A 26,268-nucleotide genomic window follows, 5' to 3' on the forward strand; every position below is an offset into this window, starting at 1 on the left:
TTGAATAAATGAAGTTATAACTGCAGGCATAAGCCTAGGCTGATTTGGTTAAGTTTAGTTGTCTATAAAGGACGCCTATATAATAACAATTAATATTCTTTGGTGACAGATGACTCAAAAACTAAATGCTGCCTACCAAAATAAAACTCAAACAACTACCGGTACTGGACACAATAAGTAAACTAATACATTTTAATGGTGAATGGTTTAAGAACATATTTACTATAGATAATAATCTACTTACGTATGCCAGTAGGTGTCAATTGTAGTTGATTATGCTGTACATGTTTCAAGCCTTGACACGGCTCATCTTCAGCAGCATTTTTGTATGTAAAATTTTCACATCGAGAGATGATTGTTACAGGAATCACATATATACACATATAGAAATAAACACCGAACATTTTAGCATGCTATTTACACGTATTTGCGTAGCGTACGCTCGTTTAGATAAAACGGATAAAACTCGACCGGACGACATTTGTAGGCCTACTGAGGAACACGACAAGGAAGAGTGACGTAATGGTATCAGCTGACTGGCGGTACTCATTCCCAGTTTTGTTATCTAAATCGTAATACAGTACAGCGGTGATCTTGTCCGAACTGGTAAATAAATAATTCCTCCCATATCCCATGGTCGCTTTGTTTTTCTGGCTACAACTTCTCAAAATACTTAAAGGTTAATGATTTTTCAAACTCGATTTTATGACCTATATTATCTAACAATGGACAACAATGGGATGTGCAACAGTAAAGATTGTACTCTGAAAGTAGAGGGTGTGAATATTAAAGAGTGTATTTAAAACAAAAGAATAAGTATCAACCCACTCAATCAAAAAAATATAGGCTTTAGATTTTAAATATAGGGCAAGGAGTTTAATTCTAGTACATAAAGCCCAAACTACTGGTTTGAGTTATCTTTTGATTTGAATAATTTGTCCATCCAATGAAAAATCAATTTGGCGATGTGGTGGGGTCGGATCCTGGTATCTGCCACTACTTTTTATTAGTACATTTCCCCATAGTATTGAACAATGCAAGGTAAACGCTCTTAAAAGAAGAAAAAGTACAGCAATCCCTACAGGATGTTCCAATACATCAGGAAAAGATGAAACATACTTTATTACAAAAAGGTAAAAGAGACTTTTTACATTTTATTACAGAGATTGTGTCAAGGAACTGTCAAAGAGGTCTACAGACTTGAGTACATATGCAGCTCTCGGAGGCGTTCAGTGTAGTTGACGCACTAGTGTCTCACAGTCAGTAGTACTAGGACAATCATGACGACCCAATGGTTGACTGGAAGTGTGGCAGAGCTACGGCCCAACATTGCTGTCTTTTCTCCTAAAAATGTGTTGCAAAGTTAATATAGTCTTTATGTCGGTGTCTCGTACAAATACATTTGACTAAAGGTAAGGGTGGGTACCGGTAGTAGTATATTCTGTATTTATCATTTATGTTTTATCTGTCAGCTTATTGTGCATCTCATTCGCAAGATCTCAGTTGTCTTACAAATCATTGATCATTATGCACCTTTGGATCCCCTTGCTCGTGATAATGGTTTCACACTCTTTCCTTGGTCTTCTTTAGGTATGCCAAGGGACCAGGTGTACAGACACAATGACAATAAACATAATGCCCGACTATTGTGTCTGTTAATTGCAGACGGATGGCCAATGCAGATCTATATATTAATTTGAAACTGTTTTTCTTTGTCTCCACTAACTTTGGAGAACGGCTGGCGTAGGGTCTTCTAAAGAAAGGTCTTGGCCTGAAGATAAGCCATTAAATTATTTGTCGATCGTTTAATACCATAGCCACCTCTAATAGGCTACACAAGGCCGCGACGTTCAAACTGACCTTTTTTGAAGGCATAATGACTAAATTTTATTAACTATCAAAAAAGAAGCAAAACAATCAATTTACATGTTAGTAGTCGTATGCAAGTCTTGTTCGTATGTTAATCGATATCAAAATGGAGCTGTCCGTTGGAATATAAAATAAAAAAATACATTTTACTAATTATTAAACGTTTGCCATTTTGTAAACGATTTCAGAAACTAGACAATATGGCTTCCCACAATAGCCTATGGTATACAAATAAGAACTTAAACTCTCCGAGAGCCTTTAGACTAACAAAAAACTAACTATGTTTACTAACACAATTCAGCAACAAAAACCACTTAATTAATCTCTAACAAAATATTCTTAAAGTACAGCGAGTTGTAGCCTGAAGAATATTCCGTAACTTTTACCCAGATAGTTACGTACAAAAATACTCAAACTCGATACTACAAAACGTTCCAGGCTAGAGCCATTTAAATGTGCTTGGATTGTGAAATCGGCTTATAATTTTCTTAATCAACAGGATTGATTATTATTAATTCTTCATCTGCTGAAGAAGTTCATTGTGCTCTTATCATGCCTAATAACATCCTAACACAGAAATCTGACAAAAAATGGCATCTTGATAGATGATTGGCTGTGGCCTTACGAACCATGGGCCACTTGCTCTTGAGTGAGATTTTTTAAAATAACACAGCACTTCGATTGTAAAAAATTTGCCCCAAGAGTAATTATTACCATTCAAGCAGCTGCTGTGAGGGCAGGAATGTGATGTTTCCTTTAAACTAGATCTCATCATCCTGTTTAAAATTCGTTGATTAACAACAATGCATGTAAACGTAGCTATTAACACAACAGCCAATTTAAACTATATTTGCTTTTTGGAAATGCAGCATTGCTAAGTCATTTGCATTATTTGTTTCCGATTAAGCCGTACGACCGTATGAATGTGGGCCCTACGGTTCAAGAATAAAATTCAGGCTCTCTACAAGTATATTCCACTACACTTAGAACCATCTCTTTTTTGGACAGGGATTATATTGGGAACTTCGTGTAATTGATAAGGCTTAGACAACTGACATCCGCATGTCAAATAATTCCAGATTTAACAACTCCACAGCCAGATTTCTCAAAGCTATGTTTGAGGCAGGGGTGCCCATCCCCCCCAAAGCTCACGTCGCAGAATCCCCCCCAAATTCGTTGTTTAACCCATGCCGGAAGGTCTGGGGGCTAACCCATGGTTATGTTTATAATGCGGGGAGGGAAGGGGTGCCCCCGACACTTCTTTAAATTGATGGGAATTTTTAGCGTTTGAATCAAACTTTTAACCCAATTTAAATGGACAATTTTGCTTTAAAACTCTAGTAGCAAACTATTTGTTAGTTTAGTTTTAATTTAAATGAGTTGGGTTTTTAACATGCACACAATTTGAATTTAAAATTGGCCATGTAGTTTTTTTAATCCGATTTTCCATGAATTAATAGGCTTTAAAAGGGAAAATCACAAAATTTGCGATAACCTTTGAACCATAATTTTTACGGCAATGAGGGTTTATACAATTTTTGTCATAGTAAAAGAGTATAACATGTTAATTTTTAATAATTAGGGCCTACATCGTTTGGGCCAATTCTGAGAAAATTGTATTCATCCATTATTTTATAGGGCTTTATGGAATATCACTATTAAAAACCCAAAATGAAAAAAAACATCTGGAGAGACCATGGATTGGTACCTAAAATACCAAATTTCAACAAAATCGGACTCGGACCACAGGCGTGGTCTGTAGCTCTGTACCATACATACACACATAGAGACAGACAGCAAACACATCACTTCGAAAACCACTTTTTTGGGATCAGGGTTTTTACATAAACAATTCTTTTACCATATTAAATTGTAGGGGAGAAAGTACTTAAAGTTATGTCAAAAGGTTTGAGATATTTTCTAAATTGCCCTTTAATCCACTTCTGAGTTTGGTCCTTTTTAAATAAGTGTAAAATTTTCAGTCTCAAAAATATTACTAGGCCTAAACTTAATAGTATATTTCGTGCCTAGGGCCAAAAATGAGGTTTTGCTGGTTCGAGATAGTTTTTAAGTTCGATACGATGTCGAGGACTTAAAACGATCGAGAACTGCAAAACCATTTCACTCCGTGGTACGAACGCTATTATTCACCACACTATACCCTGTTACCACTAATTCACCTCAATGATAATGCACTGCACACTGATATAGTCAACACAACTACAACTTTAAGGTCATGTGGATAAATAATTTGAGGAATCAGCAAAAATTATAATAAATAGTTGCTAGGCTGCGGTGACAGTAAAACAACTCTATTGCAATGCTATGGATACTGATTGTGTATTTAATATGCATTCATGTTTTAAGAAAGTAAGCGGGCAGCTGATTTTGCGGCCCTAGGGATGTAAAAACCTGCTCGATCCCCGAATGACGATGACAGCTGGCATGGCCTGCAAAACGTAACTTTCAGCCACCAATTAATGTACCTATATGTAAAACAGTTAAAAACATCATAGTGTGGTAAAATAGTATATTACGTTAGTATATTAGTCATGAATCCCGTGCGAGACAAAGTCGAGTAGTGGTTTTTTTATACGAGTCCGGCCAACACATTTTGGACGAGTGACGTACGATAGTTTACGCCATACTACTAAATCCGTTCAAATCCCTATATATTACCACCAACTAAAGGACTAAAAAGTCATAACCTCTAAGAGAGGTTATGTTTTTGTTATAACCACTCATTGCCACCCAAATACAGTATAATCAGCTGATTGGTGTCCGGCAAAACTCCAGTACAGTAGTACTGTATGAAACCCCATTTGATTAAGCTGGCGACAAACAGCTGTTTTCTGGACTAAATCCTTGCATGGGAAGTTCGTCAAAATAGTGTAGTGTCACGTAAAAAATAATTATATATCTATTCTAAGACTAGTAAAATTTGTTTGAAGCTCTTTCTAGATTCAAGAAAAGACAATAACAAATACAATTTAATTAATCCAGAATCGTGTGTTTCAGTTCTTGAAGTTATCGTAAACACATAGCCTATCAAAAACCTTAATTAAATTGTCACAGTACTGTATGTCAATTTCTTCCAATGAATAAATGACCCAGGCATAATTATTTGGGAGAGCCAAAATATTATCACAAGCTTTCATGTTGTTGTTCATGTTGTAAAAATAGCAAAATGATTATCATTATCATAATACTGGTTTTTTATGAATCAAGTATATATTATAATAAACAAACCTAAAAAACCATCAATAGGTCCTCAAGGCAATGGGACTATTTGAGAATGAGTTCATAATGAAAGGTAAAAACAAACTCAAATTGCGGATACAATTTAATAAGCCAACCATAATCCTTTGGTGTAGTTGGCATGGAGTTGTTCTCACTGTCAAACATGATACGAGTCAGAAAGTGGAAATCCACATAAAAGTATCTATATATTTTATAGCAATTATAAAATGATTTATTAATCAAGATAAAATGTCAAACGGGATTTTGATTGCATAATTACCCCAGTAATAAATTAAGGAGGTCGTAAAAATTATCTTATTGATCTTTTATGTGTTTTTAACCAACCACTGGCTTGAATCCCCCCCAAAATCATAAAATCCCCCCCAAATAAATTTCTGATGTCGCATTTCCGACATCAAACCCCCCTGTGGGCACCCCTGGTTTGAGGTGAATCGATTAGCACAGAAGTACGGTATGATGACTGTTAAATATGTAAAAAATTAGTAAATTCAGAATCAAACACAATCAAAAAAGTCCATTTTAAATCAAAATCTAAACACAAACAATCAACTGTAAACAAAGTATTTTAACATGTGATTTCATACATTAAGCAACATTAATTAAAACGTATGATTTTAGACAGTAAATATCCATCAATGACCATGATGACCGACCAGGAAAAATCTATATTTACACAGCTGACGTTCTTTTTTAACAGGTATTTAATTTTTCTGAAATAAAAACTTAGATTTTGTGTTTACCACAATAGTACCATCGACATGGTTTTAGTTATTTTGAAATTTTCTTCTAAAAGGAAATGAAACCAGTTAACATAGTCATTATAACTCGACGTACTGGAAATATTTTATAAATTGAATGATCAAACCATATTTTGTAACTTACCCAATAGTCATTATTATTTTTACACTTATTTTTTACTCACTAAACAAAGCTAAATGTTATAGTTGTGATTCTGTGATTTCATTCTATTTATCAGAGTTAGATGCATGATTAGCGCAACTCTTGAAAGTAACCGTCGATTTTGACGGGTTTCACGTAATCTACATATTGTTTAACCTTAATAAATTACAAAGACTACATTTTATGCTAGATTTTATGCTACCATCATAAAAATTCATATTTTCTTTTATTCCTCACTTGTATGTACTATTATTGATTTGTGGTATAATACATTTTGGATCAGAACCCTTCTATAATTTGTTATACGTTCGAAGAAACATCTACCTTTTTAATTGGCAATTAACAATTTTGTTTTCAATAACTACGTAGTGTGGTGAACACTATTAATTAGACTGCATAATTACCAGCGATAGCAATTAAAAATGTTAAATGATCAGAAAACTTTAAAAACAGCAGTATTGTGTAATAAGAGCCAAATTACAATTATATAATGAAGGGTAGGGAGTGATTGGGCAACTTAGCTTTATCAGTGCTCATTCTTGAAATGCTGCCAACCGTGAAACATGTAAACATTAACACAAACTGACACTGTTTAACCTCATCTAGTGCTGGTTGCAAATACAGTAAGCTACAGTTGGTTTCTCTGTCTAAGAATGTTTTTAAAGTTTAGACTCTGGTAATAATCTAATATTAAATAATATTTAAAAATAAAATGAGTATATATTTGGCTAACAATAATCAAACACGTAATTTGCCCATTTGGAAACTTAAAGAGTAAGACTATGGTATGTTGTTGCTTTTTGCAACTAAGCACCAAATGGACAGGTTGGTCCCTGGCATATCATCTATATATATTTAGGGAGTGTGGACTGATTCTTATACTTATTTTCTTCCATTCTTGTTTTCTTTTTCAGCTTACCCTCTATCACAATGATGGTGACGACTGCTGGAGAGGTAGACATCGGTTTGCAGACATATCTCCCAGTGTCCTCGTTTCTCAGATTGGCCAGAGTCAGTCTACTGATGGTCACACCATCACCGTGCTCTGTATCCACGCTTATACCTCCTCTAGAAGACTGCAACCAACAATGTAGAAAAAGATATGTATCTTATGGAGAATAAATAGACTGTTTAGTTTGCTTGTTTATGAATATATTTTAATCAAAGTTGGCAATTTGATTTTTTTATACTAAGCTATCAAGATTTCAATAAAGGAACCTCAATACCTTTCCTGTAGTAGCAAACCTAAGTACTCACTAAATATAATTTTATTCAAATAGGAAATAAATCTGACAATATTAGGGAATATTTGAGTAGGAATCCAGTCAGGTAAATAGAAATTCGCTTAGTATACAGGTTTGCTAACGGGGGTATTTTTTTCTTTATTGTTATTCTTTTATTTTTTCTAACCAAATGATTACTCATTATTTGTCAGTCATGTTTTATAAATATATTTTTTCCTATTTTTTTTTATTTATTTATACTTTTTTATATTTCCTGATAGCGCAAATATCTCATGCACGGACAGTAGCTTTTGTGAGAGGAAATTCATTTATCCATTTTTTGCTTCCTGGATTGATAAAATGTACTAATAATAGGTTAAATAACTTTTTTACGTCTTCAATCTTAGTTGTCTTTTTCTGATGACTACAATTTCGGGACAATCAGCCCCATTGTCCTCCTGTCTCCTGTCTAATTACTGTTTAAAGCATTGGTCGTATTGAAGCACCATTGTTTATTGCTTATTTTAATTTTAGTTATAAGCTAATAATTGACATGACCAATGCAAATTTTGTATTCGTTATTTTGGTTCAATAAATGAGTTATAAATTATGAGTTGCATTCCACACGTAGTACATGGACACACACTATTGACTATTTTAAATTTAGTTACTTATACAAAATTAAATCACGTTTGCTCCGTGCAACTGGATTTCACCGCTCTGAAAGCAACCCTAGTTAATTATAGATTAGGTTATATATGCGTACTAACCAATTACAGTAGATGCATCATCCTCTCTTATATACATCTAGGTATTCCCAGATTGTTTTAAAATAATTAAATATTAAATCTAAACCAATATAACTAACTTATTTTTCTAATGTTTATTTGTCTAAATATATGATTACATATTAATATTTCTGGTTAGAACATGATATAAACACAAATGTACTAAAACTTGTTTACTGTCCAGTATGGATGGTTAAATAATTTACAAAAAACTAATATTAACGAATAGTCTATGTGAAAAATATTCAGCCATAGTCAAACTAATGAGTTATAAATAACTAATAGTTCTAAAATTTTTGTTGTGATTGCTTACGTGGAATTTAACCAGCTCTTTGATATTATTTAATCGTGTTTCAACATCGAAATAGGTGTGAAAGTTCCCTCGACGAATCTTAAGTAGCAGGTGGCAGGCAGGGGTGTTCCTTTACAGTTATCACTTTATGAAGACAGTTTCCATCCAACAGAGTGCATGGTTGCTGCGGTGCTTACTTCTAAATCAACACTTCAGTTTCCTTAGCATTTTACGTTCAGCCTACTCTTTCCTGTTTTATACGCTATACCATTGAATAAACATAAATTGTTTACCGAGTTATCATCCCACGGATCATGTGAAGTAGTTTTGGTGTTTGAGACTATGTCTGTGTTAAACATACTAAACCTAGTGAGGGTGTGTTTTATTGTTTTTCTCATAATTTTGACAAATTAAAAACCAATTTGACAGAAGATAAAACAGTTTATTTTTTAGGCGCTCTTGTGTCCTCGGCTATGGTGACTAAAGAACGAAGCTCACTGTAAATAAAATGTTGATAAAAATCAGCACCCACAAGCAAACTACTATTTTGTAGATATTAAAGAAACTTGTACATTTTACGTTTAAAGATACTGTCTTGTCGTTTAATTTGTGTTACTTTTAAAATATTTTTACCCTGAATAACATGACACCCTTTACGTTAAGAGCATTAGTGCTGAAATATAGATTGGAGAAGTCTCCGTCGCGCCATGTACATGTTTTGTTCAGACACATGCTGAGTGTCTAGCAAGTTTAATAATTAGTTGAGGTCCATACAAACTTTTTTATTTTTTAGCTTTTACTATAACATCTACGTTTTATTATTATTGTTAATAGTAACTAGAGGCATATTAAACGGTTTACCTGGTACGTTAGAAGTTTTCCCTCGTGTAGCCAGTCCACCAGACGCTGAGGTTTGGCTAGGAAGTTGTCCGTCTTCTGATGAAGCGGAGGCCGGATCCCGGATAGTCCGGATACCTCACAGGTCAGTGTCCAAGTACTCCCAGATCTGACGTACTGCTCTCGTGGGCCCTGGATACGAGTGACGCCACCTCAAGTACACGAGATAAGCTTTCATTGAGCATTTATGTCCAGCCAGGGGGATTTTTTAAAATTCCCTAATCGTACATATTAAAAACTATTAAATATTATACAATTCGAAATTATTTCTCTCATCTGTAGTAACATGTACATACTAACTAACCACACCATATCATTAGCTTCAACATTAACAAGCTCTAGTTTGATATAATGAGCTTATCCTTCAACATGTATATACTAACTAGCCACAATATATCATTAGCTTCAACATTAACCTGTCTAACTAATCTATATAAGGATTATCTAGCATTATCTAGGGATAAAAACATGTCTTAGGCAGTAACATGAATATATCTAACACTAACCTGTTAGGGCAGAGGCATCATCGCCCATAGACAGCTCAAGGGCATCATCCACTGGTACCGAATCTGGAAATATCAGGAACAATCAGTACGGTCCATGGCAGTAAAGGGTGGAGCCTATTAACCACGTGACTTCGAAGGAGCCAATGAGGCCGGTGCGGGGTAGCCAAATCTAGTAATACCAGCTGATATAAAAATACTGTTTAGTCTATTTTATTAGTATCGAAAATTAATGAACGGGCGATGACGTGCTAGTCCTCTCTTGCTATTGGCTGGCACCAACCGCAGACTCTCGTGACCCCTAGTATAAATATGCTTTTGCTTATACGTCATGTTGACATTATTGTGTTTTCCTATTCATTTAATTAAAATTCTAGTCAACTGAATTGGTCGAGCAAGTGTCATGTCAGTCAACTGGTTCGACGAATAAGAAACTGACCAGTAAAATGGTTGTTCCCTACATTTTAAAAACTTTTTTTATTTCTTATATTTCATGGCCAGATGATTAGATCAGTATATTTTTCTGGTTTTTGTATCCTACAGGTGCAGTAAGCAGGAGAACATACATACCAGTCACTGTGAGCAGCACAGCCTGTTTCATCTTAGGTTCTGTATTGACTTGACACTCATACAGCCCCTGGTCTTGGGGCTGAGCACCCCTCAGCTGCAACGTCCATGCTGAGGAGTCACCCTCGGGATGCAGCACGCTGAACCTGGCATCAGCTGTGAACATGAAGCCTGCTGACGCTATGATGTGCAGGTCTCTCCGTCTGATCCATGATACCTGTAGAGGTAAATTGATCTAAATAGTATAGACTAGTGGCCTGTAGGGGCCATAGCCCCTAATTTAGACTACAATAAAAAAAAACTATATATAAAAAGACAAATATTCTAAATATGTTTTTAAAATTAATTATCAATTTTATGTTACTTAAAATTAACAGTGTTTCTTGTTTTATATCTTGGTTTTCCTTCCGTTTTGGAGTCGTATATTAGTTACTTCTGATGTGTCAATGAAATACAATTGTAAAATAATGATTAAATCAATAACACAACATATTAACAAATGGAAACGTGCACACGGTTTGGTCTGAGCCCGCAGAACGACGAATCAGAGCTGAAATCATACAGCCAAACATTGCACATCTTTTCTAGTTTAAAATTGAAGATTTGTTTTGTAATCTTACGAATTCTGTTATAGTTTCAATTTTGAGAACCAAATGTAAAGGTTAAAATTATTATTAATTATTATGAGGGCAACTCCCCATTTCGCGGTAGTAAGTCAGAAATATATATAGGTATGAATTTGTCCCTAAATTTTAAGACAGTAAGGCTCATTTCCCGGAAATCTCTTTTTGTGTAGCGGAAAGCGACGCAAAAAGCTGTTGTATTGCCTTATAATGTTTTTTATGAAGTTCGAATCATGTAAAAACAGTTCTTTTAGTTCGTCATTTACTTGTGGTTGTGGTATGCCCTTTGTGGCAACATGCGTTGAAATTTCCATTTGTGGCCTCCTCTGCGAAGGGAAATGCGCCACAATGCATGCAAGTGCTTTAAGAGGACCTAGATTGTGAGAAACAACACTCAACTCATATTCCAGCGTTCTTCTAAAGATAGGTTGTAAAACAGTTTCTGGATTTCTTTCACAGTTAGGCCCCACATGACGTTCTCTTTTGCATTTCTTAAGTCTGTTGAATTCCTGGACACTCTTCCACGTCTTGCATCCACGTCTTGCAGGTCTTCCCCTACCCTGTTTAGTTACTTCACTCATTATAAAAACGGAAAAACAAAAACATTAAACACAATTCATTTTGAAACATTATTTACCAACATTGACTTTCAGAATAAATGTAAACATTGCAAATAAATAAGTAACAGCTGATAGAATGCAGACGTTTTTCAGTCCCCATGCATTTCTTATGGTGGATATTTTACATTATATCTCGTTTTCTGGTAACTTTATGGGAATTCTGCTATTTTTCCCGAGTCTCTGGGGTCAAGACCTTTAATTTAAGACCCCTCCCACCTTTCTGCGACTTACCAGACGTCCACAATTTTCTGGTAAAAATTTGGTCTTACAGAATTATATATATAGATAGATTACAAAGGGATTTATTTGTTTTCTTGAATAAAATAGGCTAGATTGGTGACCATATGGGCCTCAAAGTTCTGTATGTGAAACACATAAAAAGGGGAAAAAGTTTAGTGGTGGCACTGGGAAACGGAACATAGACATCAGTTTTGGTTCCACATATTTTGTCACGCTTCTGACTGAGCCAGCAACTCTTTTTTCAGTAATTTTATGCTCTTAAAGGCTTTGCTCCGTTTTTATACGACTACTCATAGTTTTACCAAAAACGCCTGTAGCGATGGTTCGAAACTAGATTCATTAGTTCTTGATCATTAGGCTTCAAAAAAATTATCCCGGCTAACACAGGCAATAACATATTGTGATCTTAGTTGATGACTAAAATCCCACTCCATTCTACCAAGACTCCATTAAAGCACTTTTTCTAGGGTTTTTTTTCCTGTGGGGCCTTGATTCTACACTCATCCTTTACTCATATTTGGGTAAAAATATGAGCCCCACATCGGTGGCGTACTCAAATCAATGATTGATAATTTATGCCTAATTTTTAGGGAACAACAGATTTTTAAAATTAGTTGGAGTAGATCAAAAGTTTTAATTATGTACCTTTAACAAAATATTTCAGAATTTTAAAACTGTTTTTCACTCATGAGCCTATGAGATCCATAGTGGCATAAGTATTTTTTTTAAATTGATTTTTGGTACCAATGGATCACACTTTAATGGTTCTATTTGTGGGCAAAGTGGTATATAAGTCAATTGCAATCACCAATACAAGGATTTTAGAGGGAATTATGTTTTTATTTGTTTTGCTCCCAAAACAGCTGGTATCCTTAGCAACCATAGTTGTTCAAGTCAGACTTGTACCACTATTGCTGCAAACAAAGTTACTTCAGTCAGTGACTTGTACCACTCTGCCACTTCATAGACGGTGACAAAGTATAGCAAAACAAAGTCAAGGTTGTTGTTTTTCTAAAGTTTTTGTCTGAAGCCTACAGTTGTTGATGTAAATTAATTATGTATTATGTCAATAAAAGTCAAATTGTGTATCAGCTATAAAAATAATTTACTAATTTATCTAGAAGTTTCATGAAAATGTTGTCAAGGCAGAATGGTATAAGTAATTTCAACCCCTACAGAACAACCCCATAATCCTCTAATCTGTAATAAAAAGATGTATACACTATTAATGAATATAGTTATGAATACTAACAAACTTTAAATTAATTTGATGATTTACGGTAAGATATTAAAAACATTACAACCCCGAAAAAACAACCCCATTCAAAATAAATTCCTCTAATCTGAGATAAAAAGCTGTATACACTATTAAATAATACAGTTATGAATACTAACAAACTTAAAATCAATTTTACGATTTGTGGTAAGATATCTACTAAACACTTCTGAATCCTCAAAATTAGCTTACTGTGACTTGTACCAATATGGATCTCAGGGGCTCACATACAAAGGCAGCAAAATTTCTAACATTTGTGATTTTTACATCGATCTACTCTATACTATTATAAAGAAGAAGTGGTGTCTTTCTGTCTGTGTGTGAGTGTGTGTGTTTGTATGAGATAAACTTAAAATCTACTGAGCCAACTGGGCTTAAATAGGACAAAATAAAGCTACAGCTCCGAGTTTACATATACTGTAGAACTATTCCCGTTCCGATATTGACCTAGGACTCTGCCCCATGGGCTTTCAAAGTTTTGAGTTTATCTATTATATTTTTATTTTCATCAATAAATCTTAAACTTACAAAATAAACATATACTGTATGACCAAACTCATGTAAAGAACAAATTACAATTTTAGCTGTGTACATAGCATACTTCTACCAACAAACGAAGAAAAATAGTGCTTCACTTTTCTAGACATAACTTACCACGGTACCAGGGTTACCACGTCATTTTAGTAAATTTCCCTAGAGGGAAGTAGCTATTACCGTAGGTCTCATGGTAAGACTTGAGCCCGGGACCGATTTAATTTTTTATTTTAATGTCCCTAGAGGCCAAAAACACTTTTCGTAAAATATATATGTGTATGTGTGTGTGAGTGTGTACCCGTGAACGAGTAATTTTTGTCCGATTTCGATGAAGTTTGGTATTGGTAGGGTGCGATAAACTTGAATGATTTCGTGAACAGCATGATCGGACCACGGAAACGGGGTTTTACGGTGGTTTTATGGGTTAAAATTTGATTTTCTAAGTTTTTACCCTCAAAACACAAAAAAAAATACAATTTATCTCTAGACCTCTTTAAAAAGCTTAAAAACAAATAATTTAGCATATCAAAGTGTTTTTGTACAAATATTGGTAACGGAGAAAATTCCAAAAATTGTGAATTTATAATTTTTATGTTATTTTTATTGAGAATAATGTAAAATGTTGTAGTTTGCTTGTTCATAGATATATTTTGATAAAAATTGGCAAGTTTAATTATTTATTTTATACTAAGCTATTGATATTTTATCAAAAAACACTTTATTAGTTTCCTTGTGGCAGTAAACCTAGGTACTTCTTAACCCTAATGTTATTCAAAAAGATTTAATTGAAAATCAATTCAGACAAATGGAAATTCACCCAGTCGGCAGGTTTCCTGCGGCCGGGGTATTTCTAATGTATAAATGAAACAGAATAAATCACCTCCCGCTCTGCGTGGTTGGAAAAGAATAATACGTTTAAGAGGGCAGCCAACATTCCACAAAGGTTATTCAGTTTTATTGTCTGCTCGACGCTATAAATCATAACAATGTTCTCATTCAGTGTCTCTCCTTGTCCAAAATGGCTGCGAACTTTGGTAATTTACTTGTATCACTGAGCCAGTGAATAACAGTAACACTTCTTTACTAGTAAACATTCTAAATATGATAAAACATATTTTGAATAATAATCTCTTCTTAAAACTGTTGTGGTTTTAATTAGACATAATACATCTTATTAGATGACAACATTTTGGTATCAATGTGCATATTTCATATACAGTATGAGTTAATGAACTTTAACAGTACTATGACGCAAATCACCTCAAGCCGAACCCTGCTAAGACTCAAGTTTGTGCCATTCACCTAAACAATAGAGAAGCAGGCCGTGAGTTGAATGTGAAGTGGCGGGGAGACCGTCTTCAGCATTGTCCTACAGACAAATATCTTGGTGTCATACTGGACCGCACACTTACATTTATTTAAGGCGCATTGTATTGCGACTAGGGGTAAAATATCAGAGATGAATAATATCATCAGGAAGCTCACCAGCATATGCTAGGGTGCTAACCCTAATGTCCTCAGAACATAGCTCAGAACTGAGCTTTTGAGCTCAGTGTGTCGGCTGCGGAGTACGCTGCACCAGTATGGAATGCATCGTCACATGCAAACAAGGTTGACATTGCATTTAGTAAAATTTGTCAAATAGAACTGTAGATTTTAATTCTTAAAGGATTAACAAAAATACTTGCAATTCAGTATTTTAACAAATTTAAATTCGGAGGTTGCTTAGCCTTTTTCAAATAACTTTTAAATTGTAAGGAAATTGACTTACGTGGCAAGTGCTATCCAGAAAGAAAATAAATTTCCCACAAATTAATACAACGCATTTCTTGAAAATACTCAAAAAAGGCAGCCTAATGTTTGCTACAAACAGATACATGGAAATATAAACTTAAATAAAGCCGTCTTTTATGTGTTCCTGTTTTTGTTTTACTCTTTCACAACAAATAATATTAAACAAATAAAATAATCAAATCAAATAATTATAAAATCAAATTTTTATAATTGTTTGCTAATCTACACGAATTAGGGGTTTAAACAACCATTAATATTGACAAAATCGATCCTTTAGAGCTGTAGATTTAAGCAAAAATATCTTCAACCCACTATACAGCTGGGTTTGAAAATAATTTAGCTTATTTTCTTTGGGGTCAAAATAGGGGGTTCCAGTTGCAATTCAGTTTCTCTTCGATTTCATATTAGAGCTGTAGAAGCCGGCCGAGTGGCCTGGGACACTCTGTAGATTCGGAGGCTGCTTACCTACGAGAATTTAGCGAAAAACTTTTAAATGTTAGGGAAATCAAGCAAAGTGGAAGGATTATATTCTGTAAGAGAATATAATTTCCTATAAATTAATACTAAGCATTTCATTCAATAAAATATCTGTTTTATTCATTATATGACTCCAGGATTGATTAAATAACATTAATAAGGTCACTGACTCGACATCAATCAATCATTTTGTTTCTTTCTTTTTCGTAGTTAAATTAAACGAATAATGCGGCAAATTCCTATCCTTTATAAAGAAGTTATCTTTATAATTTTAATATTAAAAGTAAAATCTAATATAATTTTATAATTAATAATTTCAACAATGTGAACCATACCAAGTCACACAATTGCCAGTTCATAGTTTGGCGAACAACGTTTTTATCGTTGTACAATTAATTCTTAGTGAGGCACAATTAAACTATTAACAATACATATTCAATAAATATTTAGTGATGTAAGAGACAAGCTAACTCTTTAAAAAAAACTTTTGTTTCATCAGTATTCCTATGAAAACCTACTTAAAATTCTACATACGAAAATGGATGACTAAAAATAAATATAAGATAAGGAATGCTTTAAAGAAACTCGTGAAATGAATCGTGCATTCACTTTGAACATAAATACATGTATCCATACATGGATCCATAAAAGACAAATGACCTAATCATCAATTCGAATTGTACATAGCATTTTTTTCAAAGTCTATATTAAGAATTACTGTATTTGCCAAATTAAAGAGCAGGTTATCGCGACAGGTTGGTTTCAATAATTGAGTGGGTCAGATGACTCCAATACAAGTTGAACTGTTCTCAAAGCTCTCCAACAGAACATTAATTCGGTCAAAGTTGCTCCATTACACTACACAACTGCCCGCCTGCGTGGTTTACTCAGCACTACTTGGTTAGACGATCTTTAGAAGAACCGGTCAGAAATGGCGGAGCAATGAGGTGGTTGATGGGTGTTAAGTGTACTCAAATGATTTTTTTCATAGTTATGAGATAATAATTAATTCCGAGTAATTCACAGTGTGTTAAGGAATATTGCAAATCGTCTATACGATAGTGGTTATGTTGTGAAATTGGCCTTCGTATTATTGGGCGATTTCTACCACTTTCCCGATTCGATATCTATTGTAGCCCTTTTCCCCAGGCTTGGTTAATAAGCTTCATATTATATTTATGTTCGTATATTATATATATATATTTATGTTCATATATTTGTTTATATTCATATTATATAGGTCAAACATCTCGAAGTTTTAAAACAAGATTCAAAGAACATATACAAGCATTGAAATAAAAAAATCAAACATCAATGAAGTCGAACTTCGCCGACCATATAATGAACTCAGACCACAGTTAACATGAAAGAAAATCTAACAATTTTAGAATATGAAAAAGAACGTGAGAAACTTAATGTAAAAAAGAGCTAAATATTTATATACACAACAAAAAGGACCCCAACAACATACTTAACACAATGATTCCAAAATTAAACCAACATATCTACGATAAAATTGAAAAATTAAGGAAAGAAAGAAAAACATTCATATAGTATAATGACAAAATTAATACCAAAATTTATTAAGATTTAGTTAAAATATTTTATATTTTATTATTTTTACATATGATTATATTTTTAATTTTGTTAGTTTAAAGAATGAGGTTATGGTAAATATGACTTTATAATGGACTTAGTTTCCGAAACATGTCGTCATGAAAAATAATTACTAAAAGGGTACTTTGTTAAATATGTTTTTGATTTTTAATATATTTATGAAATATCAATACTTGATTAGTTGGGTTTACAAATGAAAAAAAATTTGAATTGATTTAACAGTTGTTTAAAATTTAGACAGTTGTATTGCTTGTATACTACGAGCCAGTTAATAAATACGGGATAATGATGTATATGTATGCACTGGATGGACATTGGTGTGCTGTTAGCATATTGTGTATATTGCGTTTCTGAATCCGTTGTGAAAGGATGGGATCGATTAAAAAATTAAAGATTTGCTCCTCAATCTCAAAAGGTTTTTTATTATTATATAAAGTATACAATGTAACTCGCAATCTTGTCAATGTTGTACAAATGTCTGGTTGTACCATCACACAAATATATGGAGTCACACTATATTAAACATACAATGTAACTCACAATCTTGTCGTCCAGGTGTCTGACTCTACAGGGTATCTGGACGGTCTGTCCTGGTTGTACCATCACACAAATATATAGAGTCACACTATATTAAACATACAATGTAACTCACAATCTTGTCGTCCAGGTGTCTGACTCTACAGGGTATCTGGACGGTCTGTCCTGGTTGTACCATCACACAAATATATACAGTGATACTTCATTAAACATACAATGTAACTCACAATTTTGTCGCCCAGGTGTCTGACTCTACAGGGTATCTGGAGGGTCTGTCCTGGTTGTACCATCACACAAATATATACAGTGATACTTCATTAAACATACAATGTAACTCACAATTTTGTCGTCCAGGTGTCTGACTCTACAGGGTATCTGGAGGGTCTGTCCTGGTTGTACCATCACACAAATATATAGAGTCACACTATATTAAACATACAATGTAACTCACAATCTTGTCGCCCAGGTGTCTGACTCTACAGGGTATCTGGACGGTCTGTCCTGGTTGTACCATCACACAGATATATAGAGTCACACTATATTAAACATACAATGTAACTCACAATCTTGTCGTCCAGGTGTCTGACTCTACAGGGTATCTGGACGGTCTGTCCTGGTTGTACAATCACACAAATATATACAGTGATACTTCATTAAACATACAATGTAACTCACAATTTTGTCGCCCAGGTGTCTGACTCTACAGGGTATCTGGACGGTCTGTCCTGGTTGTACCATCACACAAATATATACAGTGATACTTCATTAAACATACAATGTAACTCACAATTTTGTCGCCCAGGTGTCTGACTCTACAGGGTATCTGGAGGGTCTGTCCTGGTTGTACCATCACACAAATATATACAGTGATACTTCATTAAACATACATTGTAACTCACAATCTTGTCGACCAGGTGTCTGACTCTACAGGGTATCTGGACGGTCTGTCCTGGTTGTACAATCACACAAATATATACAGTGATACTTCATTAAACATACAATGTAACTCACAATCTTGTCGACCAGGTGTCTGACTCTACAGGGTATCTGGAGGGTCTGTCCTGGTTGTACAATCACACAAATATATACAGTGATACTTCATTAAACATACAATGTAACTCACAATTTTGTCGCCCAGGTGTCTGACTCTACAGGGTATCTGGACGGTCTGTCCTGGTTGTACCATCACACAAATATATACAGTGATACTTCATTAAACATACAATGTAACTCACAATCTTGTCGACCAGGTGTCTGACTCTACAGGGTATCTGGACGGTCTGTCCTGGTTGTACCATCACACAGATATATAGAGTCACACTATATTAAACATACAATGTAACTCAGAATCTTGTCAACCAGGTGTCTGACTCTACAGGGTATCTGGAAGGTCTGTCCTGGTTGTACCATCACACAGATATATAGAGTCACACTATATTAAACATACAATGTAACTCACAATCTTGTCGACCAGGTGTCTGACTCTACAGGGTATCTGGAAGGTCTGTCCTGGTTGTACCATCACACAAATATATAGAGTCACACTATATTAAACATACAATGTAACTCACAATCTTGTCGCCCAGGTGTCTGACTCTACAGGGTATCTGGACGGTCTGTCCTGGTTGTACCATCACACAAATATATACAGTGATACTTCATTAAACATACAATGTAACTCACAATTTTGTCGCCCAGGTGTCTGACTCTACAGGGTATCTGGAGGGTCTGTCCTGGTTGTACCATCACACATATATATAGAGTCACACTATATTAAACATACAATTTAACTCTTAATCTTGTCGCCTAGGTGTCTGACTCTACAGGGTATCTGGACGGTCTGTCCTGGTTGCACCATCACACAAATATATACAGTGATACTTCATTAAACATACAATGTAACTCACAATTTTGTCGCCCAGGTGTCTGACTCTACAGGGTATCTGGACGGTCTGTCCTGGTTGTACCATCACACAGATATATAGAGTCACACTATATTAAACATACAATGTAACTCACAATTTTGTCGCCCAGGTGTCTGACTCTACAGGGTATCTGGAAGGTCTGTCCTGGTTGTACCATCACACAGATATATAGAGTTACACTATATTAAACATACAATGTAACTAACAATCTTGTCGCCCAGGTGTCTGACTCTACAGGGTATCTGGACGGTCTGTCCTGGTTGTACCATCACACAGATATATAGAGTCACACTATATTAAACATACAATGTAACTCACAATTTTGTCGCCCAGGTGTCTGACTCTACAGGGTATCTGGAAGGTCTGTCCTGGTTGTACCATCACACAGATATATAGAGTTACACTATATTAAACATACAATGTAACTAACAATCTTGTCGACCAGGTGTCTGACTCTACAGGGTATCTGGAAGGTCTGTCCTGGTTGTACCATCACACAGATATATAGAGTCACACTATATTAAACATACAATGTAACTCACAATTTTGTCGCCCAGGTGTCTGACTCTACAGGGTATCTGGAAGGTCTGTCCTGGTTGCACCATCACACAAATATATACAGTGATACTTCATTAAACATACAATGTAACTCACAATCTTGTCGCCTAGGTGTCTGACTCTACAGGGTATCTGGACGGTTTGTCCTGGTTGTACCATCACACAGATATATAGAGTCACACTATATTAAACAAACAATTTACCTCACAATCTTGTCGCCCAGGTGTCTGACTCTACAGGGTATCTGGAGGGTCTGTCCTGGTTGTACCATCACACAGATATATAGAGTCACACTATATTAAACATACAATTTAACTCACAATCTTGTCGCCTAGGTGTCTGACTCTACAGGGTATCTGGACGGTCTGTCCTGGTTGCACCATCACACAAATATATACAGTGATACTTCATTAAACATACAATGTAACTCACAATTTTGTCGCCCAGGTGTCTGACTCTACAGGGTATCTGGACGGTCTGTCCTGGTTGCACCATCACACAAATATATACAGTGATACTTCATTAAACATACAATGTAACTCACAATTTTGTCGCCTAGGTGTCTGACTCTACAGGGTATCTGGACGGTCTGTCCTGGTTGTACCATCACACAGATATATAGAGTCACACTATATTAAACATACAATGTAACTCACAATTTTGTCGCCCAGGTGTCTGACTCTACAGGGTATCTGGACGGTCTGTCCTGGTTGCACCATCACACAAATATATACAGTGATACTTCATTAAACATACAATGTAACTCACAATTTTGTCGCCCAGGTGTCTGACTCTACAGGGTATCTGGACGGTCTGTCCTGGTTGTACCATCACACAGATATATAGAGTCACACTATATTAAACATACAATGTAACTCACAATTTTGTCGCCCAGGTGTCTGACTCTACAGGGTATCTGGAAGGTCTGTCCTGGTTGTACCATCACACAGATATATAGAGTTACACTATATTAAACATACAATGTAACTCACAATCTTTTCGCCCAGGTGTCTGACTCTACAGGGTATCTGGATGGTCTGTCCTGGTTGTACCATCACACAGATATATAGAGTCACACTATATTAAACATACAATGTAACTCACAATTTTGTCGCCCAGGTGTCTGACTCTACAGGGTATCTGGAAGGTCTGTCCTGGTTGCACCATCACACAAATATATACAGTGATACTTCATTAAACATACAATGTAACTCACAATCTTGTCGCCTAGGTGTCTGACTCTACAGGGTATCTGGACGGTTTGTCCTGGTTGTACCATCACACAGATATATAGAGTCACACTATATTAAACATACAATTTACCTCACAATCTTGTCGCCCAGGTGTCTGACTCTACAGGGTATCTGGAGGGTCTGTCCTGGTTGTACCATCACACAGATATATAGAGTCACACTATATTAAACATACAATTTAACTCACAATCTTGTCGCCTAGGTGTCTGACTCTACAGGGTATCTGGACGGTCTGTCCTGGTTGCACCATCACACAAATATATACAGTGATACTTCATTAAACATACAATGTAAATCACAATTTTGTCGCCTAGGTGTCTGACTCTACAGGGTATCTGGACGGTCTGTCCTGGTTGTACCATCACACAGATATATAGAGTCACACTATATTAAACATACAATGTAACTCACAATTTTGTCGCTCAGGTGTCTGATTCTACAGGGTATCTGGACGGTCTGTCCTGGTTGCACCATCACACAAATATATACAGTGATACTTCATTAAACATACAATGTAACTCACAATTTTGTCGCCCAGGTGTCTGACTCTACAGGGTATCTGGACGGTCTGTCCTGGTTGTACCATCACACAAATATATACAGTGATACTTCATTAAACATACAATGTAACTCACAATTTTGTCGCCCAGGTGTCTGACTCTACAGGGTATCTGGACGGTCTGTCCTGGTTGCACCATCACACAAATATATACAGTGATACTTCATTAAACATACAATGTAACTCACAATTTTGTCGCCTAGGTGTCTGACTCTACAGGGTATCTGGACGGTCTGTCCTGGTTGTACCATCACACAGATATATAGAGTCACACTATATTAAACATACAATGTAACTCACAATTTTGTCGCCCAGGTGTCTGACTCTACAGGGTATCTGGACGGTCTGTCCTGGTTGCACCATCACACAAATATATACAGTGATACTTCATTAAACATACAATGTAACTCACAATTTTGTCGCCCAGGTGTCTGACTCTACAGGGTATCTGGACGGTCTGTCCTGGTTGCACCATCACACTGGAGGATGTCTGCTCAAAGAACGGCGGAGGAGGCGACCGAGGCGATGGGCCGTCAATCCCGGGATGACCTGCAACAATCATACATCACCATCCATCAAGTATATCTTGATTAGCAACTGTACACTATTATAGAAGGCTTGTACCTTACATTTTCTACTCGTGTCCTTAACTCTATTTAAGTGAGTTGCGTACACTACTTTGCCTATGACAGTGTTTTTATTCCTAAAAATCACTTCTCATAACTTCTGAAAGAGGTTATGTTATCATTTATATGTCTTAAATTTTGTTCCTGTATGTAGACAATTCATTTACGTGAATTAAACTTATATTTGACTTTGGAAACTATAAATAGACAGTCCATTTATCTTAACCAAATATAACATTGGCATTGGATACCGCAAGTATGTATCTCATTTACGAGTAACAGATGTAGCATTGACTTGAGAAAAGTATTGGATTAATATGCTCGCTCCGCTCAATATTGCAAGCAGACAACTGCATTGCACACCTAGTTATACTTTACAACCATCTTTTGTGATACAAAATTGAAATGATTGTAAACACTTTCTGTGAAAAAAATAACAATACGCACTTAAGAACATTGGAATCTGTTGATATACAACCCATGAGACAAGGCATATTGATTATGGGTAGGGAATAAACTATTTCTAACCATCCAGTCATACATAATTTACGAAATGGTCAGGTGAAAACGCAAACATTCTATACCGTTAAACTGATTATTATAACTCTACAAAAAATAAAAACGTGTACAAAATATTTGACTATTTATATTGATAACTAAAGTTTGTGTGGTGGCTTTGACTATCGTGGTAGGTAAAACATTACATAGTGTCATACATTAGTTTGTATTTTTGTAGGATATTAAATCCACCTTTTCTTTACCAGAATATTCTTCTGTGGTTTACAGAAGTGTCTCCGCTAAAGTTTTAAAGCACCACGTAAACACCAAGATTGAAGATAAAACCTAATATCACTTACGCAAACTAACAAATACAATGAGACAGCCTCTCTCGGGTATAAGCCTCTTGTAAATAGTCTTAATGTTGGCAAGACTTGTTGAGCACAGCAAACAGCTGCAACACTCCATGAACACACACTCCACTCCCAGCTGAGAAATGGTTTGTATTAATCCTGGGTATTTTACACTTTACTAAGAGATTTTCCTCATGCTTTGCAACAGGATATGATTTTTCAAATATGAAAGCCTTAATCGATACCATTATAAAAAAGAGGTGGTGTCTGTCTGCCTGTCTGTGTGTTTGTATGAGATAAACTCAAAAACTACTGAACCGACTGGGTTTAAATTGGAAAAAATGAAGCTATAGCTCTAAAGAAACATATATAACTATTCCCACTTTGATATTGACCAAGGAATCTACCCCGTGGGCTTTCAAAGTTCTGAGGTGAGAGTTAATATTGATTGGCCTCTATGGCAACAAAGAATAACCCCACAATGCTTAAATGTAAACAAGCAGAACTGTCAAGCATAGCTGGTTCAAACATATAAATACCGCTCGAATATTAGAACAGAAAGGGTATGGATCATAAATATAAAATAATGATGTCACTAGCCCTAATGTAAACATTATTTAACATTACTTAAAGGAGCTGTCAAACCATATGTTGCCATTTCATTAGTATATGATTCCTTCAGTTACTTCATTTATTTATATTTATGATCCATACTGAGTCTGTTATTATATTTGTGAAATGCTGAAATAATATTTTACGGGAATTATTCATTGTAAAAGAAATTAGTTATGAATACAGGAAATTTTAAGATTCTATAATCATTGCCGTATCAACCTAGGCTTTTATCGTGATTTTTATGAAAATTATTTTTTAGATATATTTTTTTGTAACCAGTAATGTAAAACCCTGCCGAAGCAAACCTGCAGACTAATCGAATTTTCATTTGCCTGATTATGATTTCACTAAATTATGTTAGAAAATTACACTTCAGACAGGGTTATAGAATATAGAACTATTGTTATAGCTTTCAGTTTACAATACAAACCATTCAACATGTTTTTTTATTATACCTCATAATCTATTATTGGTTTCTTTATGTAGCCTAAATAAGCTCAGATGTTTACTGTTTGAGTTAACAAAAACCTACTATTATGAAGCTAATTAATGCAGTTCAGTTTCTTTTCTAAATTAAATTGTAGGAGTGAAACCATTTTTAAGGCATTTTCAAAGAACCAACATTGTCTCTTTTGCATACTGACCCCGTTGCAAGGCACGGGCATAGCTGCTAGTCTGCTATAAAACTTCTAGTTTTACCCACCCATGATTATAGAATGTTAAATATTTTCTATATCAAATATTATTATAAAACTAGCTGACCCGGCGAACTTCGTATCGCCTAAGTTATAGGTTCCCCCTAAGACAGACCGATGGAATGAAAGTACCGTTACGTTTAATTTTCAAGATGATCTCGATCGCATCGCTCAATCACGTCCTGGTTGAAGTTCGTTCGCTACGCTCACTCACCTTTGGGTTGGAGCTCGTTCGCTACGCTCACTCACCTTTAGGTTGGAGCTCGTTCGCTGCGCTCACTTGCCTTCAGGTTAGCTCGTTCGCTACGCTAACTCGCCTCCAGGTTGAAGTTCGTTCGCTACGCTCACTCACCTTTGGGTTGGAGCTCGTTCGCTTCGCTCACTCACCTTTAGGTTGGAGCTCGTTCGCTGCGCTCACTTGCCTTCAGGTTAGCTCGTTCGCTACGCTAACTCGCCTCCAAGTTGAAGTTCGTTCGCTACGCTCACTCACCTTTTGGTTGCAAATTAGCTGTTGTCATAAATGTAAAAGAAATAATAGTGCTGCACCCTGTTGGTAATCCTTGTAACTTTAATGCTATTGAACATCATAGAACAGAACCAACTTGTTTAATTGAAACAGCTGTTAAGATTCATTAATTCCATTTCTCATAAGGTTAACATGGGAAACTCCAGAGCCACTGGGGCGGAGCCCTTTTAAGAATTTCGAAACGGGAAATAGTTTACGTCCGATTCGCATACCTACAGAATTTACACACCAAATTTCATAACGATCGGTGAAGTCGTTCCGGAGGAGTTTGCAGACAAACACTGTGACACGAGAATTTTATATATTAGATGAAAAAACAAAAACTTGTTACAAAGTGTACCTGTAATATTCGAATTGATTTGTGACAATGTAAAATAAAAAGGATTTTAAAATGTAATGAAAGCTAACGTTATCACATTGACATTTTTACTGTTTCTATTGAAAACGGTTCAATATGATGTATCTATACTTATAACATTACTTACTTACTTACTTACTTACGTACTCTATTTCTATTTAACATTACAAACCGTTAGGAGTCGCCAGACTTCTACCCCCCTGGAATTGTACCCCCCGGCCATCGTTCACGTCATTTTGACGTCACGCCTAGGGGGTACAATTCCACCCCGTACACTTTGATTT

The 26,268-nt window shown here is 35.4% G+C and overlaps 1 protein-coding gene across 1 annotated transcript in view; it reads right to left on the bottom strand.

The window, feature by feature from the left end:
- Nucleotides 1-1,104: 1,104 nt before the first annotated feature.
- Nucleotides 1,105-26,268, bottom strand: part of LOC128989706 (zwei Ig domain protein zig-8-like) — a 56,174-nt gene continuing 31,010 nt past the window's right edge. The window contains exons 2-7 of the mRNA XM_054411710.1: nt 22,726-22,862; nt 10,304-10,517; nt 9,737-9,799; nt 9,195-9,382; nt 6,950-7,106; nt 1,105-1,344 (exon numbers count right to left, since the gene is read on the bottom strand). Of these exons, the coding sequence (XP_054267685.1) occupies nt 1,247-1,344; nt 6,950-7,106; nt 9,195-9,382; nt 9,737-9,799; nt 10,304-10,517; nt 22,726-22,862 (857 nt within the window). The 3' untranslated portion in view covers nt 1,105-1,246. The remainder of the gene's footprint in view (nt 1,345-6,949; nt 7,107-9,194; nt 9,383-9,736; nt 9,800-10,303; nt 10,518-22,725; nt 22,863-26,268) is intronic.

This window comes from Macrosteles quadrilineatus, unplaced genomic scaffold (genome assembly GCF_028750875.1).
Source record: "Macrosteles quadrilineatus isolate MER2022 unplaced genomic scaffold, UCM_ALF_1.0 Scaffold_3__2_contigs__length_128488019, whole genome shotgun sequence".
Taxonomy (NCBI): Eukaryota; Metazoa; Arthropoda; class Insecta; order Hemiptera; family Cicadellidae; genus Macrosteles; species Macrosteles quadrilineatus.